The sequence below is a fragment of the Tamandua tetradactyla genome, chromosome 10, assembly GCF_023851605.1.
Source record: "Tamandua tetradactyla isolate mTamTet1 chromosome 10, mTamTet1.pri, whole genome shotgun sequence".
Lineage (NCBI taxonomy): Eukaryota > Metazoa > Chordata > Mammalia > Pilosa > Myrmecophagidae > Tamandua > Tamandua tetradactyla.
Genome location: NC_135336.1, coordinates 20,572,487 through 20,588,717, shown reverse-complemented (window position 1 = coordinate 20,588,717; position 16,231 = coordinate 20,572,487). Strand labels below are relative to the sequence as shown.

At 39.8% G+C, this 16,231-nt stretch overlaps 1 protein-coding gene across 9 annotated transcripts in view; it reads left to right on the top strand.

Moving 5' to 3' along the window:
- The window catches only part of KALRN (kalirin RhoGEF kinase), a 758,640-nt gene that overhangs the window by 523,538 nt on the left and 218,871 nt on the right, over positions 1-16,231 (top strand). For 3 of the 9 annotated variants that reach the window (XM_077118105.1, XM_077118104.1, XM_077118103.1), the window contains exon 34: positions 3,940-5,648. The exons of the other annotated variants lie outside the window; for them this stretch is intronic. In XM_077118105.1, the coding sequence (XP_076974220.1) occupies positions 3,940-4,002 (63 nt within the window). In that variant the 3' untranslated portion in view covers positions 4,003-5,648. Of the gene's footprint in view, positions 1-3,939; positions 5,649-16,231 lie in introns of those variants that run through there. 9 annotated transcript variants of the gene reach the window in all.

The following is a 16,231-nucleotide window of genomic DNA, read 5'->3' as shown; positions in this document are numbered from 1 at the left end:
GGATGTTTCTGCCACACTGCCTAGTTTCTCAGTTCTCTCGGAGGGTTGCCTGAGCAGAAAGAGAGGTGGAGAGAAGAAAATCAGGAAGATTGTTTCTCTCTTTGGCTGATTTCTTTTTGCTGAGTGGTGTTCTGGAGTCTCTTGGGAGGAAACATAACATGGCCTAACCCCACCCCACCTCTGACGGCTTCATTCTCATCAGTAGGCTGCTCCACCAACAGGTCCTTGTCAGTAGCCTCCTCCCTGAATTAGGGATGACAGGCGAATGCAGACATCTGGATGCCAAAAGGAGACCTTTCAGGCAGAGTAGGAAGCATGAAAGAAAAAATAGGAAGTCACAAAATCAGTCCTTTAAAAGATATAACCTGAAATGATGTTTCATGGTGTTTATGTCTTCTTTATTTTCATCACTCTGTATCTTAGTTTTTTATTCTGATGACTATATCAAGGAGATTTTTCAGTTTGGTCTCTGGTTGAAAGCTTGAGGTGGAGAAAGGCTGTTTTAAAAGAGTTGAATACGGTATTTGCAGAGTTCCTTGTGTCCCGTGGAAGAACACAAACAGAGCTCATTAAATCCGCACCAAGGATTAAATTTAAAAAGTCTCCCCGATCTAATAGGAAAGATGCAGTCCTTTCCCTTAGAAGTTCCTGGTGTAATTGTTAAGGCAGAAGGGACACCCGAGAAAAGCACAAAGGGCACCTGCCAGAAATCCACACAGAACACTAACAATTGATATTAACAACGGCCTTTCTTACTAAACTCCTAATAAGAGCCTGATATTTTATCTATAATCTCTCATTTCATCCTCACAACAACCCTTCAAGGTAAGTATCATTACCTCATTTAGCAGATGAGGAAAATATCATTCAGGGAGGTTAAATGATTTGCCCAAGGTCACACAACTGGACAGTGGCAAAGCTGAGACTCCAACTCAGGTTTTTCTGATGTCCACTTTCTGTACACTGCCTTCCCCTGGCCAAATGATTCAAACAGTAATACACAAAGTCACATTTTGGCCCAAGGGATGTAAATTCTATCATTTCTCCCTCCTAATCAACTGAACTAAACACATCTGAATTAAAAAGCCATGCATGTTCCATGTTCCATGTATTGCATGTGTCAATCTCTTATGTCCTCTGTGCCTGGGGAGTGTGGCATGAGTCAGGAATTTAGAGGAGGCTGTTTATTATGTCTTAGCCATGGGAGTCATTCAGATTCATCCCTGCCTCAGTGGTTTCCCAGTCTATCAGGCAGAAACATTGGAAATATAAAGATGCATTAAAATTATAAAATAACTGTCTCAAATACTTTGTGGAACACAAAAGGGTCTAAGTCTATAAGAGAGTAAATATTTTCCCCATTTGTTCTTATTTGTATACTACAGGATACCAAATGATGTCTCTTGTGTACCCAATGACTACAGAACATCTTTCTATGGCTCAAAAAGTTCCGACAATGAGAGTCTACAGAATTAGAACAGAGCCTACAGCATATTAAATAAATAAAGCCCTGAAGTGGTTGAGACAGAAAATACTTTTAGGCAAAGGATTCTAAACCAAGAGACCTTAGAATTACCAGGCAAATATTTTTTAAAACTGCTTCCTAGGCCCTCTCCTAGCCACTGAGTGGGAAAGCTGGAGGGATAAAGTAATTGGATAAGGAATGTATGTGTGATTTCCAAGTTGAGAACTATTTTTTAAATAGTAGAGATCATTAGCATTTCAAAAAGATTTTAGTAGTATTCATCTTTTCACACTTCAACTTGAACTTTTCCCACTAGTCCTTGGTCCAGATTGTTAAAAAAATCATCTCAGTGAAGTCATAAATGGCTGTCATTTTTCAAACTAACAGCTATGCATGCTGTTAACTTCTTTTAAGGTACTGGCAGGGCTATATAAAATAATGGCTTCCTGTGTAAACTTGGTATGCATTTTCTCAGGGTTTTAGGAAACAACTGTTCGTTTTTCCCAGGCGGGATTATTCCTTAGGTTCCTTACAGATCAAGCCTTCATTAGACAGTTTGAAGATACATAGAGAGAGTCACAATTGAAGTTTAAAAGGGAGTAAGATTTTTTTTAAAAACCTAATGAATAAAACAGATAATTGGTAATGATCTCAATCACTTCAAGTTATGTCCTCAGGGAAAAAAGGTGGACCTTGAACTATATCAGGGATACTTTCAGAGACTTTTGGGATCTATAAACTGAGACACATGCAAATATCCTTTAACAGATGGATTGGATTCTCTTTTAAATGAGGCAGAATGGCACAGAGGTTAAGGAAGCTTTGGTGTCTGACAAACCTTGGTTCACACCTGCCCCTTCTACTTGCTAGTTGTGTGATCCTGAGCAGGGCCTCTCAGGACTTCTGTCTGCAAAAGGAGAGTAATGGTATTGCCCACCCCTGAAGCTGAGGTGCAGATTGTGGGAAATAATGCATGTCAAACATTCAGCACTCTGCCTGGCACATGGAAGAGTGCAGAGAATCGATGTTTAGTTAGTCATAATCATAATTACCATAAAAATATTTTGTTTTCCCCCTTCAGAATTTTAATGATTGTATAAAGAGCAAAAGATCACATATAGCATTTATGAAACTATTAAATTCCACCACTAAAATTAACTTAAATAAACCTTAGAGCACATCCATAAACCAAACTGGTTATGACAGTGAATTATGATGCATGGGACTAGCTAACTAGAGCAGCTTATACCACTCACCTGTCAATGTGACATTATGCAATGAAAACTGAGATTTAAACTTCTTGAGCTTTTTTTCCCTGGTAAAAGCAAGGTTCAGTGGCCACACCAGTACCTTCACCATGGGTTCTCCTTCCTTGAAGCTCAAGGTAGCTGCCATTTCAATTCGATGCAAAATTGTTTTCTCTCACCTAGTGAGCAGTTTTTGGCAGACTGGAGTTCTCTTTTATTAAGCAGTTCAGATTGTTTTTCTTGTTTCTATATGGCCAGTATGATGGAGCCTTTCACATCATAGAGCTGTGCCAGACCCAGATATGTGATCACACTCTAATTTATCCTGAACTTTTCTCTTGGCTAAGAGCCATTGCTTTTTAGAATGTTTTCTCCAATAGCACTAGAGGTTTACTTTTTTATTGAAGAGCTATTTTTCTTAAAGCAAAAGTGATTTCATTATATCAGGTATGTGGAATGTGGAAGCTGCGTCTCAAACGTGGCTCATCCGCTCGCTTGCTCTCTCACTTAGTAATCCACTCCCTCAGCCAGACTTGCAGCCTGCATGAATCAAACTCATACCTTGGAAAAATTACAGAGTATCACATGTCATGGACCCCAGAAACACCTGAAATCACTACTTTTAAATCCATCATTAATGCCATCGATCTAAATACATAAATGGGTAAATTTTTCTCAATTTCTTTCAGCCAGCTGAATGTTATAACAAGACTTGTTGGTGGGGCCTAGGCACCCTGAGTTTAAACAAGAAAACAAATTAAAAAGGGGGTATGAAATAAACACTAATGTTCACTGCCATTGGGACCTCAAGTTTAATATGTCTCTATTTCTATTATCCCTGGCTCATCTCTTGCTTATATGCCTGGGGTGTTGGGAAGCCATGTCAGGACTGGGCAAGAGGAATTAACAGAAGGAAAAGTGTTATGGATTTGAGTGCTAACAAAGTTGGTCTGTCAGTGGTCCTCGCCTGGGTCCCTGGACCTGGTTGACAATTCTGAACCTTCAGACAAAGGAATGCCCAATACAATGCTCTCTGCTTTCTCCTTATCCTCTTCTCAAAAAAAAAGGTTGTTGATTTGCCAGGTTGCACTCTGTGCCTTGGGTTGCTAGAAATACATAGGTTGCGGTGATGATTTAACTCTGTTTTCTATAAAGAGCTACAGGATCTCATGCAGATTTTTGCAAAGTCATATGCAAATCACAGAGCCCCGGCCCTTTTCTTAACAGGATGGCAACCTTGCTCCTCGGTGGCACCTGGGACCTGGAGATCCTTTCTCCACTTACGTTTAGCGCGCAGCCTGGGACTTGTCCCTGCAGCTCACCCGGTTAGCCGTGCCGCCGTTGGGACCTCCCACCTGGACTCCCATCACCCACCTCTCTTGAGACTGCTCTGGCAGGGCTGGTATGGGGTGCAGCCTTTGCTCAGAGGGCAACATGTTCCAAGCAAACTCTGCCCACCTGGGCCATGGGCTCACCCCTCGGGGCTCCCTGCTTCTCTACTGGGTGCAATTCGAAGTTGCTGAGATTCTCTCCAAAGTCTAAAATGGTGGGGCAGTAGGGACCTGTGAGAGGCCCCATGGCCCAACACACTTTCCCAAGCTTCCAATTTGGACACCAGGTACCCAGGCCATCACTGACCTAGAGGTCTGCAACATGAGTAGACAGGTTAATTAGAGTGATGCACCTATCTCTTGAGTTTTCCCTTCAGGTTGAATAAACATTTCTATTGTCAGTGGCCCCCATTCTGGAAAAACCCATCATTCTAACCTAGCCTGCTTCCCCCACATCATGAAGAAGAGGGAGGAAGAAGGAGGGATATTTTATGATAGATCACATGAGGGTTAACTGTAGCTTTCCCCAAACATTTCCAGCAAACACTTCCCCAACAAATTTTCTATGTACTTCAACCCACCCAGGGTTGACCTGTTTTTCTAGCTTCTTCTCATCCTAACTCCCTCCTGAGTTAGGAGTCTGGATTCAAAGCCCACCCCTCTCCCCAGCTTCCATTTGTTTTAAAATTATCATGGAGGGAAAATGGATGGGAAGAGGGGGAAGTTACAGATAATACAGGACTAGCCACATGTTGGTAGTTGTTGAAACTAGGTGATGGGTAACTGGGCATTCATTATAGCATTCTCTCCTCTTCTGTGTATGTTTGAAATTTTTCTTAATAAAAAGTTAAAATAAAAAAAGCCCTCCAGCTTCCCAAGACATTCAAGAGAGAGCCCCATTCCCTAACACAGAGCTTCACCGAAACCCCACACCATATCAGATATGACTCCATTTCATATATAAATTCATTTTCTAACTTTTTTTTTAAGACCCACTACTTTATTTTTAATAAACCAAGGCTAACTTCTAAGAGGTCCCAAGGTTGGGCTTACTTCCCTGACTGGGTTATGGGGGAGGGGGGTAAGGGGTTCCTTAAAATTCTGAAAGTTTACACTTCCATGTATCTCACAATCTTATTGTGAGTGTGTGACTTGTTCAGTGTTCTGAACTTTGCAGAGGAAACGGGCTCTCGATTCAAAGTATCATTCTCTGGAATTGCACCTGGCTCAGGAAAGGACTATCTTTGTACTTGAATTTAAATCCAATGGAAAACCTTAATATGGGCATTTGCATGAATGAGAATTGCTGCTGTCTTTTTTTCCATATGTCACTTTCTTGAATGTGTTCTAATAAAATGATTCTAAAGCAGGCTGTTGATATACAGTGATTTATAAATATTTTCTGTTGAGTACTGAGGCCCTGAATTTTCCACTTAGAATCTACCCCATACCCACTTTCAGGAAAGATCTGGCTGGCTGGGGACAGATGTAATGAGCATGTGAGCGACGTGATGGTGGCACCACTGCAATTGCAGTCACTGATGAGTCATGTCAACCACGGCAATTGTGTCTTCTGGTTGCCTAGCTGCAGAATTTGTTTTCCGGAATAAAGATGACCATATGTAGTAGATGAGTCTGGTGGGGGGTGGCAGAGGGCAGTGGGAGCAACAGGAATATAATTCATTCTACCTTGGAGGGTCAGGTTGAGGAAGAGGCAGAGGCAGCGAAAAGAGAGGCAAAGTTCAAACTGGTTCTGTTCAGTAGTAGGTCTCAGCGTGTTCACATCAGTTATCAACTGTTAAATTTTGTTTACAAAATTGTACCTTTTGATATGAAGCCATAGCAAGTTGCAAATCTCAAAGTCTCATTAGGCAAAAGGAGAAAAAATATATTTCAGAAGGTAGATATTCTGAGAAACACTTTTTATGCAATCTTTATCTCCCCTTCGACTGAGACTGGCTGAAGAAATCCCATGAGCTAGTAACAGACAAGTTCTTTGGGAAAAGGAGAGACATGGCTAAAAACTTCATGACTTAAAAACTTCTTAAGGGAAAGGGAAGGCACAACGAGAAAAGGAGGGTTCCATTTACTGGCCAGCTTTCTTACACGGAAACTGGAAGTCACTTGGTCATTAATCTTCACAGCCATCTTCACAGGCAGGCAACACTGTCTTTATTTTCCAGATGAAGAGGCTGAAACTAAGAGAAGCTAAATGGCTTGTACAAAGTCACACGGCTAGAAAATAGCAAAGCTGTGGTTCAAAATCAAGTCTTTCTGGTCCCCCAATCTGTGCTATTCTCACACCACTGTGCTGGTGCTTCAGGTGCCCAGCGTGGCATGCTCCCTTGTACACTTTCATGTCATTCACTTTAGTGTACTGTGCGGCTTCTGTGTGCTCTGGGTGGAGAACCCATGTCCTGCTCTTCCTGTGTGTGATTAGAGCACCTGCCGGGTGCTTTACCACCCACACATCCACACAACTGTGTTTGGTTGGGTAGAGCACAGGCTGAGGAAGATCACCATTTGGTTTTCACAGGGATTTGTTTCCTCAGCAAATATTTGTCAGGCGGCTCCAATGTGCTGGGAATTATGAATGAGGTGTGATACAACGGTGAGCAAATACAGGCTCAGTCCCTGTTCGCATGGGGTTCGCCACCCAGTAGAGGAAACAAACATTAACCAAATAACACAGATATATAATTACAGCTGGAAGGAACCTTAGAGATCACTGTGATCAAAGATGAAACAGACTCAGAAATAGTAAGTTCATATAGCAAGTTAGGGGCAGAATGAGGACTAGAACACAGAACTCCTTATTTTTACTCTTAGATAACTTTTTCCCCTACTGTGTCAACGAGACTGTTACACATCATAGATGGCCTTGCTAACCTCAGCCAGCCATTGAAACATGTTGATCAATCAGTGCACTGTTTCCATTCCTAGGAAAAACCCGAGTGTACACTTTGCAATCATGGCCAAACAATGCAGTGAACTAAATCTCTAAGTACAGCATTTGCCAAAGTCTTGTTTTCAGATTTATTTCAGAGCCCAAAGCAGAATCAGAAGCAGGCAGATCTCCCATACAACAGAGTTACTGCCTAATAAGGATGCTTACAAGTTTTCTATGTTTTAGTCTAACCCTAAAGTTTTCTCATTGCCCAGGTTCAGCGGCCGCTCATTCACTCATTAATTCAATAAATATTTATAGGATGCCTACGTGATGCCAGGTACTGTTCTCAAAGCTGGGGTGCAGCAGTGAACAAAACAGACTTCCCTTGTTGGCCATATGTTCTAGTTCGGGGAGGCAGACAATTGACAAAATAAATAAGTAAATAACACAGCATGTCAGAAGGTGATAAATGGTAGAAGAAAAATAAAGGAGAGAGGGAGTGCCAGAGGTGGGATGCATCTCTAAGTAGGGAGGTCTGGAAAATGACCTTGCTGAGATGACGTGCTAATCGTAAACACATCTCCCCTTTTTAAGTGTGAAAGAGTATTTAACACAATGCTTTGGGCCCAACTCTAAATAATGAGCTGTGTAGTGTCATTTAGAAACTCCCTTCCTCTAGCCTTCCTCTACCTCCTTCAGAAAAATAAAGGTTTCTGAGTGGAATGTCCCAGTGCCTGTTTCCAAGCTTTCACTTTTCTTCTTTAGGCTTAAGCAGTGATTCTCAAATTTAAAATACAAACTCATTATAATATAGCCTAAGCTAGAACTAATCATGAAAGCAAATTTGAGTATGCACCAGAATCACCTGGAGAGCTTGTTAAACTACAGATAATTGGGATCCACCCCCAGAGTTTGCTATTCAATAGGTTTGGAGCAGACCTGAGAATTTGCATTTCTAACAAGTTTCAAGGTAATGTCAATGCTATTGGTCCAGGGACCACACTTTGAGAACCATTAAGTTAAACTCTTATAATTGGAAGGTCCCTCTTAAAATGAAACTATTACATGAGAAAGGACACATCCATTGATTAGGACCCATAGACATTACCTAAATACCCATCCTTGAAAAGCAAGATTCTTCAGAAATAGTCCTTCTTTAAAAAAAGCTGGGGTAAATTTCAGAAGCCACAGCACAAGGCCCCATGCATTGAGGATTTAGGATGAGGGAAAGATCTGAAAAGGAGTTGCCAGCAATGTTTCATTGTTTGTCTATCAATGCTTTGCATTTTCACAGGATTTTACATTTTTACAATCCTTTTACCCACCACTCTCTTTCAACATGGTAAACCTGTTAAGTTTACAGAATAGATGTCATTATTACATTTCACAGATAAGAGAATTGAGACGCAGAGATTACGTGGCCTTCTTTGGGTTGTCAAGGAATAAAGTGCCTTGTTCCTAGTCCAGTGTTCTTTCTCCATTAACACTTTTCATAACACTAGCTATACCTTTCTCCTGGGGCATCTACCCCTAGGTCAGTACAATTTAGGACATTCCTCTTTTCTGTTATGCTCAAAAGCCCACTTGCTGCAAGTGGTTTATCTGCGTAGGTGGTTAACTGGGACAGATATTAGATCCTGCATGAGTCTCCTCTGCCGTAAATACATTTCTCTTCTTCTACTACCAGACATTGTACAGAGAAAATACAAACTCATTTTAATATAGCCTAAGCTAGAACTAATCATTATGAAAGTTAACCTGCTAGGGAAAAAGCACACATTATACTTTCCAGAGGCAAACTGAAATGACATTTTGATTATATGTACCACTGGTTCCATTCCATTAATACAGATCATTGAAAGTTTTCTGTATCAGTAATGCACACAGCAAAATGAGAGTGGATTTTATTAAATCTGATGGCTAGTGAATCACATCCTCATGTATTTAACTATACACAACCCAACAGAAATAAAAACATGGAAATGAAAGACAAAATCCTCTTTTCTAGAACTTATACTTTTGCTTATTTTATCCACTCCTGAATTGATTCCTCATGGTTAGAGAGTGAGATTTTCTGTCAATTCCCATGGATGGTGAACCTGTGGGCCTCACAGAGCCATTTCCCTTCAGCTTCTGCACTGTTTGACCATCAGGGAGCCCATAGGTTTTAAAAGTTTAGTTTCTAAAACTTCCCTCATTGATCTGCCAACCCATTGGTATTCTGACATCTCTTTCCTCCTATGCTGCAATTAGGACTACTCAGTTTTTCAATAAACACATATTAAACACTATGTACCAGACACTGGAATAGGCACTGAACAGTCTACAAAGCTGAGTTAGAAATGTGGCATTTACTAGAATCACTCCCTGAATTATATGGAATAATCAGCATTCAAGTATATTCTAGATATGGATTATAATCTCATGTGGGTTTCTCCCCATCCTCTTTCTGTTTGCTCAATATATGCTTGAAGAAAGCTAGTTGATGAGTTATTTTAGCGTCGTCATAAAATAGGCATCACTGGAAAAGAGCTCTAGTCTGTAGTTCTGAGCACACACACACACATATCTGCTAAAAATATTCTACATGTTGACCATGGCAAGTTAAATATATATAGGTCATAAGGTTTGGATAAGTATTATTTCCCATGTTGGTGAAAGATCAAGTATGAGTGTAAGTTTTTGCTGAGCTTTAAAATCCAAAGTGCGCTTTGAAAATTACTATTCCTTAAAAAAAAATTTCATGCCTACAGCAACACAGGGACTGAGCATATAAGAAAACAGATTGGGTTGGAGGGAGAGGGATGAGGGCAGGGCAGAGGGTCCAATTGGCTGCATTAGTTTTAGATAATCCATGAGAAGAAGAAATTCAGACTATAATCCAATGAATACGTGTGTATGCATGCATTTGGCATTAGTATATTTGTACAGGAAATATATTGAAGGGCAGTAATAGGGATTCCATGAGGATATGCCAAGAACCCTCCAAGTAAATTCCAAATTCATAATCCAGAAAGGGAGACAAATTTAGAAACCCAACATGTATTCAGGAATTAAGGATAAATTCTGGTGACCAATGGCTCAAGGAAGACCACTGCATACCGTCCTCCCCTTTATATTGGACCACCTGGATGTATAGCAGCTTTTGTCCCTTGTTAGCATAAAGGAGATGCTCAGGCTCTGACACCACTCTTCTTTAGCTTGGGATTGTGAGTTGTGTGAGGGGTTCATGGCAGATACACAGCTGATTCTTAGATCTGTCCTTTGAATCCTATTTCTGCTAGCTCTGTAAGCCTTTCCTGATCCTAGATGGAGTTTTCTCAGGTTAAATGCCGTACCCAGGCTTACCAGTGATGATGAAGGTGCCGATGGCATAGTGATACAGTCAGGCCTTCCAAAGATGGGTGTGGTCAGAGATAGTGGTAGCCGTAGGGAGAATGTGGAAGGTTCAGAAAGAGCAGTGTTAGAGAGGAGGTTACTACACATCTGCCTTTGAGTTTCTGAAATGGTAGAGTAAGGACTTTAATTCTCTTGTAAGGATTTACAAAAGAGGCCCAGGGATTTAATGGACCTTGCACCCAAGCATAATGTGGAGTTTTTAGATTTGACTACACAGAGTTCTACTGGGTGGCTGTATGGCACAGCAAGCAAGAGGGAAGAAACTGAGTGAGATTGTGGAACAAAACATAGCTGATGTAGAAACAGGGTCTGAATTTCACTTGTGTGGTAGAGAGTGACCCCTAAGTATAACACTGTAGGTGTTGCTCTGGTATCTCATAGGTTCATGAGGACTTCCATGGGGATCGTAGCCCTGAGAGGAGCAAGTTGACAATAAAATTAAGTTCTCCCAAAATGGGCTATAGGAGGCATTGGATTTCCCAGACTTATCTTGCATTCTCATTTGTTATTGAAGATGCTGATATATTGCTTTATTTTCCTATTTTTCTGAAACTCTCTAACCAACAAATTTATTGGAGAGCCATAGATATGGGTCTCAAAGCCTGTACAACCTGCAAGGCCACTTAGGCATGCTCAGAGATGGAACAGGCCATTAAAGAGGAAAGCCCTTGCAGGGTCTGATTAATCGGTTGGTGTTGGGAAACAAAAGTGGTAACCTTTCATCTTAATGGCAGAGAAGGTTGCTTGTAGAGTCAGACATGTGCACAACCTTCTAAAAAAGTCCATCAACCTAGCATTTCTGACCCCCAAGGAATAAATGACTCCGAAATTAAAGCGAGAAGGTAATTAGCTCCCTGAGTCTGATGGTGTTGCAAAGATGATTTCTTGGGCCATCCATCACTTGCCAATTTCCCAACATGACCCAGACTTCAAATTTGACTATAAGAATCAGAAATCTGGCTTATTTCTCCTGAATTGAATATCTTATAAAAGAATGTATAAGGGATCAGGGTAGAGGGAGTGAGATAGGATAGCATAAATACTTACAATAGACATATTTGTCTCTTTGGTGATATTTGACATGGAAGAGGAGGTGTCAAGGGTTGTGCCTAAAATGATGTCATGAGTTGGGTTCTGCTTTGAAGTTCAATGAGAGGATTGTTCATCAACGAAAACAAGAAATTGTGTGTTGCTAATAATTAGTAAATCTCATTGTTCATTCATTCATTTATGCATTCACTTATTCAATCAATAAATATCTACTCAATATCTGCTGTGTGCCAGGTACTATTTTAGACAGTGAAAAAACAAACAAGAACTTCTTCCTTCATGAAATTTAAATTCTGGTGGAAATACAGACTAATAAATAAGTAAAATATACAAAACGTTATGCTGATACATGCTGTGGAGAAAAATGTAGTGGCAAAAGGGTGTAGGGAATGCAGAGGTTAAAGGAGGAGAAGAGGGAAAGTCTTAAGTTCCGGTGACTGATGTAATCAGGTATAAAGGTATAATGAAATTAATCAAGATGGTCCCAAGGAAGATGGTGGTGATGAGGCTGTGAGTGTTGGAGAAGAAGGAGTGGTGAGGATTTTGCTAGGAGTAAACACAAAATTTTTGGAATCTTTCTTCATTATTCCCAAAAGAAGCAAAGAGACTGGGAGATGGGTGGTCTTATCTAAGAAGAGGTAGGAGCTCCCAGGTAAAATGCCCTAAATCCTGAAGATTGACTGCCAGAGCTGTACAGAAAAATTATTATGAATTGGTGTTGTTTAGCCCAGAAAAGAGCTGCATGGGAAGAGTTCATTGCAGCTCAGGTCTTGGCCAAGAGCCAAGTGGTGTCCTTGCAAACAAAATCACATTCTCCATATAGCTATGAGAAGTCAAATGTGGTTTTTGGTTGTTTTCTACTTTCTTGGATCAACACACATGTTCGGCAGGGGATTCTAACTATACCTGCTATGAGCTAACATCTTTTGGCATGTCCTGATGAATATTTAGTTTTGTACATGACCCAGGCATCATTTATAGGATGCAAAGACTTTTGAACCTATGGGGATGTCATTAGCTGGATGGAAAAGCAGTAGAGTTTTATAGGATCTATATCAATTCACAGTACTAATTGGATGTGGCCATTGCTATGGAGAATAAGCTCCAGGAGGGTAAGGATTCCTGTCCTTGTTATTTATTGCCATATCCCCAATGTCTACACTCGTGCCTGATACACAATAGTACTCCTAATTATAGAAGTTCAATATATATACATACATTATATATAACATGTATATATTTATATACCTTATAAACTATATATGCAGTATATAGAGCAAGTGCAGGAATGCAGAGAGAAATGTTCTCCAACCTTACATGCAACCAGGTTGGTAGGTGAGTTCCTCCATTGCATCTCTGGAGAGTATAGAAAGGCATTCAGCAGAATAATATATTTGACAAAACAAGGAGCATGTTGCTTGAGTTCCAGATAAAGTAAAAGACATGATCAAAAATTACAAATGTTTGCATTTGTTTGGTGTTTTTTTGGTATTTTAAAAAGAATAAAAAAATTAATTTAAAAAAAAGTAGAAGATAGGTTGTAGTGCCTGATCTTACAGGTAAAGTTGAAAGATAGGATTTAGGACCAGGATTGGCAAGAAGGAGAGCAGTTTAAAACCTAGCAAGGAAGCTTCAAGGCCATAATCAGAGTAGCAAATGGACAGTGGACGCCAAGGTGCACAGCCAGGTGTGGGGAACTACACTGTGGTTTGGTCATTGACAATTCGAAGAATTCTAATAAATGCCTACTTTTCTCGCAACACAATTTTTATTGTATTTCCACCCATGAGTTTTTAAATGTAGCACTTGGCTTCTGGGGTACTATAGATCATTTTTAATTGAGACTGGCTAATGGGAAAATTGAAAAAAGCACAGCACCGAGGGCTAGGAGCAGTGAACTAAAGAATAAACCTAACAGAGCATATGTCAAAAACATTCAACAATTACTATAAGTCAAAATTGAAAAATGTTTCTCATTTGGTTTTCTTCACTGAGAAGGACTAAACTTCTAAAGACAGTGTTGATTGCAAATGCACTTCTCTCAGCCCCTTCTCTCAGCCCCATGCTCATGATTTTCATTAAGCATTCCTGAAGCTCCAGGAAATAAAAATGTGAGAATTGATCCATCTGTTGTGAGTCAGTCCAAGATACAGTCAGCAGTGCATTCTTATGTCAGTTCCCGGATAGTAAGTGATGCTGGCCTTTGGCTCAATTTTATTGAACCTTAGAACTGTTCCAGAAGTACCTATAAGGAATATAAAATATAATCCTTGGCTATAAGAACTGCATAGTCCACTTGAGAGAGAAATTATAAATTCATATAAAACAAAATTCATACTCTGTAAAACAGACAGAAATAGCTGTTTCTTTAGCCTGAGAGGTTCCAAAGCTAGAATGATCTCTCCTCTTTCCAACACCAAGGACAAGTCATAATATATAATGGTGGTAGTTTTCAGGCTGTTTTTAAATACTAATAACAATACTTAGAGTAGTAGTATTATTATTAACCATAATAATATACAATCCAGTAGGTCTATCAAAATTGCATTTAATCCATTTTTATTTGTCTTCATATAGCCTCATTACATCTCTTCTCCTTTCTTAGCTTTATCTTTCCTGCCACTCTCTCATTGTTCCCAGACTTCCACCAATACCCATCCTTATGAAAATTCCAGAGAAGAGAAGGAAAGCAGTTGTATCCATCAGGATAAGCTAGATTATGGTGTGGGAACAGACAACTCTGAAATATTGGTGACTTAAAATAACAAGGATTTATTTCTTGCTAACACTACATGTTCATAAAGGATTTGTGGGAGTGCCATTTATCATAGGAAATCCAGGGACTCTGGCTGCTGGACCAGCTCTAAAATTTCTAATTACCATCCCAGACAGGAGAATGCTGAAGCATCTTGTATCAGCAATTAAATATTCCAGTCTGGAAATGATTCAACACTGTTGGCCAGAACTAGTCATATGCCCTATTAAACCACAAGGGAATCAGGGAAAACAATTCAGTTATGTGTTCAGAAGGCAGTGAATTAGAAATACCTGGTGAACATCAGAATAACCACCTTAGCAATTAACATTATCATATTATTTCATTTATAAATAATTTTCATTTTGATTCTAACTGTATTTACATTTTGGCTCTAACTCAAACAGATTTTCAAATTTCGGGTCTCCTCGACAGATTTGTATGTATGTGTGTGAATTTCAAATGTATACATTGAAGTAGCATTATCCATGTTTAACTCATTGGTGCTTTCTATTACTCCTATTGCATAATTTCCACTAGCCCTCGCCCTTGAATATTAGGCTGTATATGTAGTAGGGCTAATGCTTATGTCAATGACTAGTCAGAGTGCCAAGATCAGAAGGCTTCTTGTTCCTTCTTGAAACCTTTTCCAGCTTTAAGGAACCAGATTTTGAAGATACAATTTCCTGATGAGTCTAGTGGGACATGAACTCTTCTATATCTTAGGGCTGAATTTATTAATGAATTCATATTCTAACCTATAGAATTTCCTATTAGCAGCTGGCATCAAGCTCTACACAGTAGAAACTGCATAAAGGATGTGAACTTAGGGAATCCCCTATGATGGAGTCACTGACTAATGTTTGAAAGATATTTTACCTAAGCCTAAGAACATGATCCGGGTGCCATGTTGCTCTTATTCTAAGAAATGCTGTAAGATTGCATGATCTTGTCCTAGATATCACATGGCTACCCCATCATTAAGTAGTCGATGATGTCACTGGGAAGCCAGGGCAAACTTGGCTGAAAACTGAGTTCAGATTGTCTGCACACACCAGGTATTGGACACCAACAGACCACAAAATATAGAACTGTGGTGATGTGGAAAGGACCAGAGGTTGGAGTAGAAGGAATATAGGGTTGGAGTCAGGAGATTTAAGTTTTGTCCTAATTCCGCTATTGACCAACCGAATGAGCTTTGAGAACTTTTTTGGCCAAATCATTTACCTTCCCAAAACCCTAATTTTCTCATCTGTAAAATTGGAAAATCATAGAAATTTATCTCTGAATTTCCTTTTTGCTTAAGCATACTATTTTCTTATTACTTGCTTGGCTGTAACCCATAAGTATATGTCTTTTACTGGGGAGTCAACAAATGTACATCCTAAGAATATAGAATTGGAAAAATCATATTTATATATTTAAAGGGTAATCTATCTATGTATGATCATTACCTCTGCTGATGAAAGAGGCGTGGATACTGTAAAACAACAAATCTTTAAAATTATTTAGCTTTGGAATATAGGTAAAAAGTTTGTCAGAAATTGACATATATGCTCCATTTTATCATTCATTTATTCATCCATTCATTTAAAAAGGTGTTGAGCATCTACCATGTAATCAGCTGGGTTAAATGAGCAGAGAGGGGTGAGGGAATTGAGGGCATTGGCAAGAAGAACATTACTGAAATAAAGGATCATGGAATCTGGGTGCATGAAGAGGAACGTGATTAAGGGAGAGTATCAGTGGAGTGGGTGAAAGGAGAAGGCACCATGAATTAGAGGTCCCTCCCAGTGGGGTCAAATAAAGATCATAGTGTGAATAATTGAACACGCAAGTTGGAAGGGAAGAAAGTTGTGGTCAGAAGAAAGATGTGAAACTTCTGCTTCTGACGAAGATCAAGAAACAAGGACCAGATTTCCTTCCTCCTGTCCGCCCCCTACCTGGAGCAACCAAAAGCTTAGACGAAATGTAAGAAATAACAACTTCAAAGACACTAGGAATCAACAAAGGACAGTTTGATCCCTGAGAGGCAGGGCACAAACAAGGTGATCCTTATGAATGCCCCAGATTACTGCCTTGAATTTCCAAGTG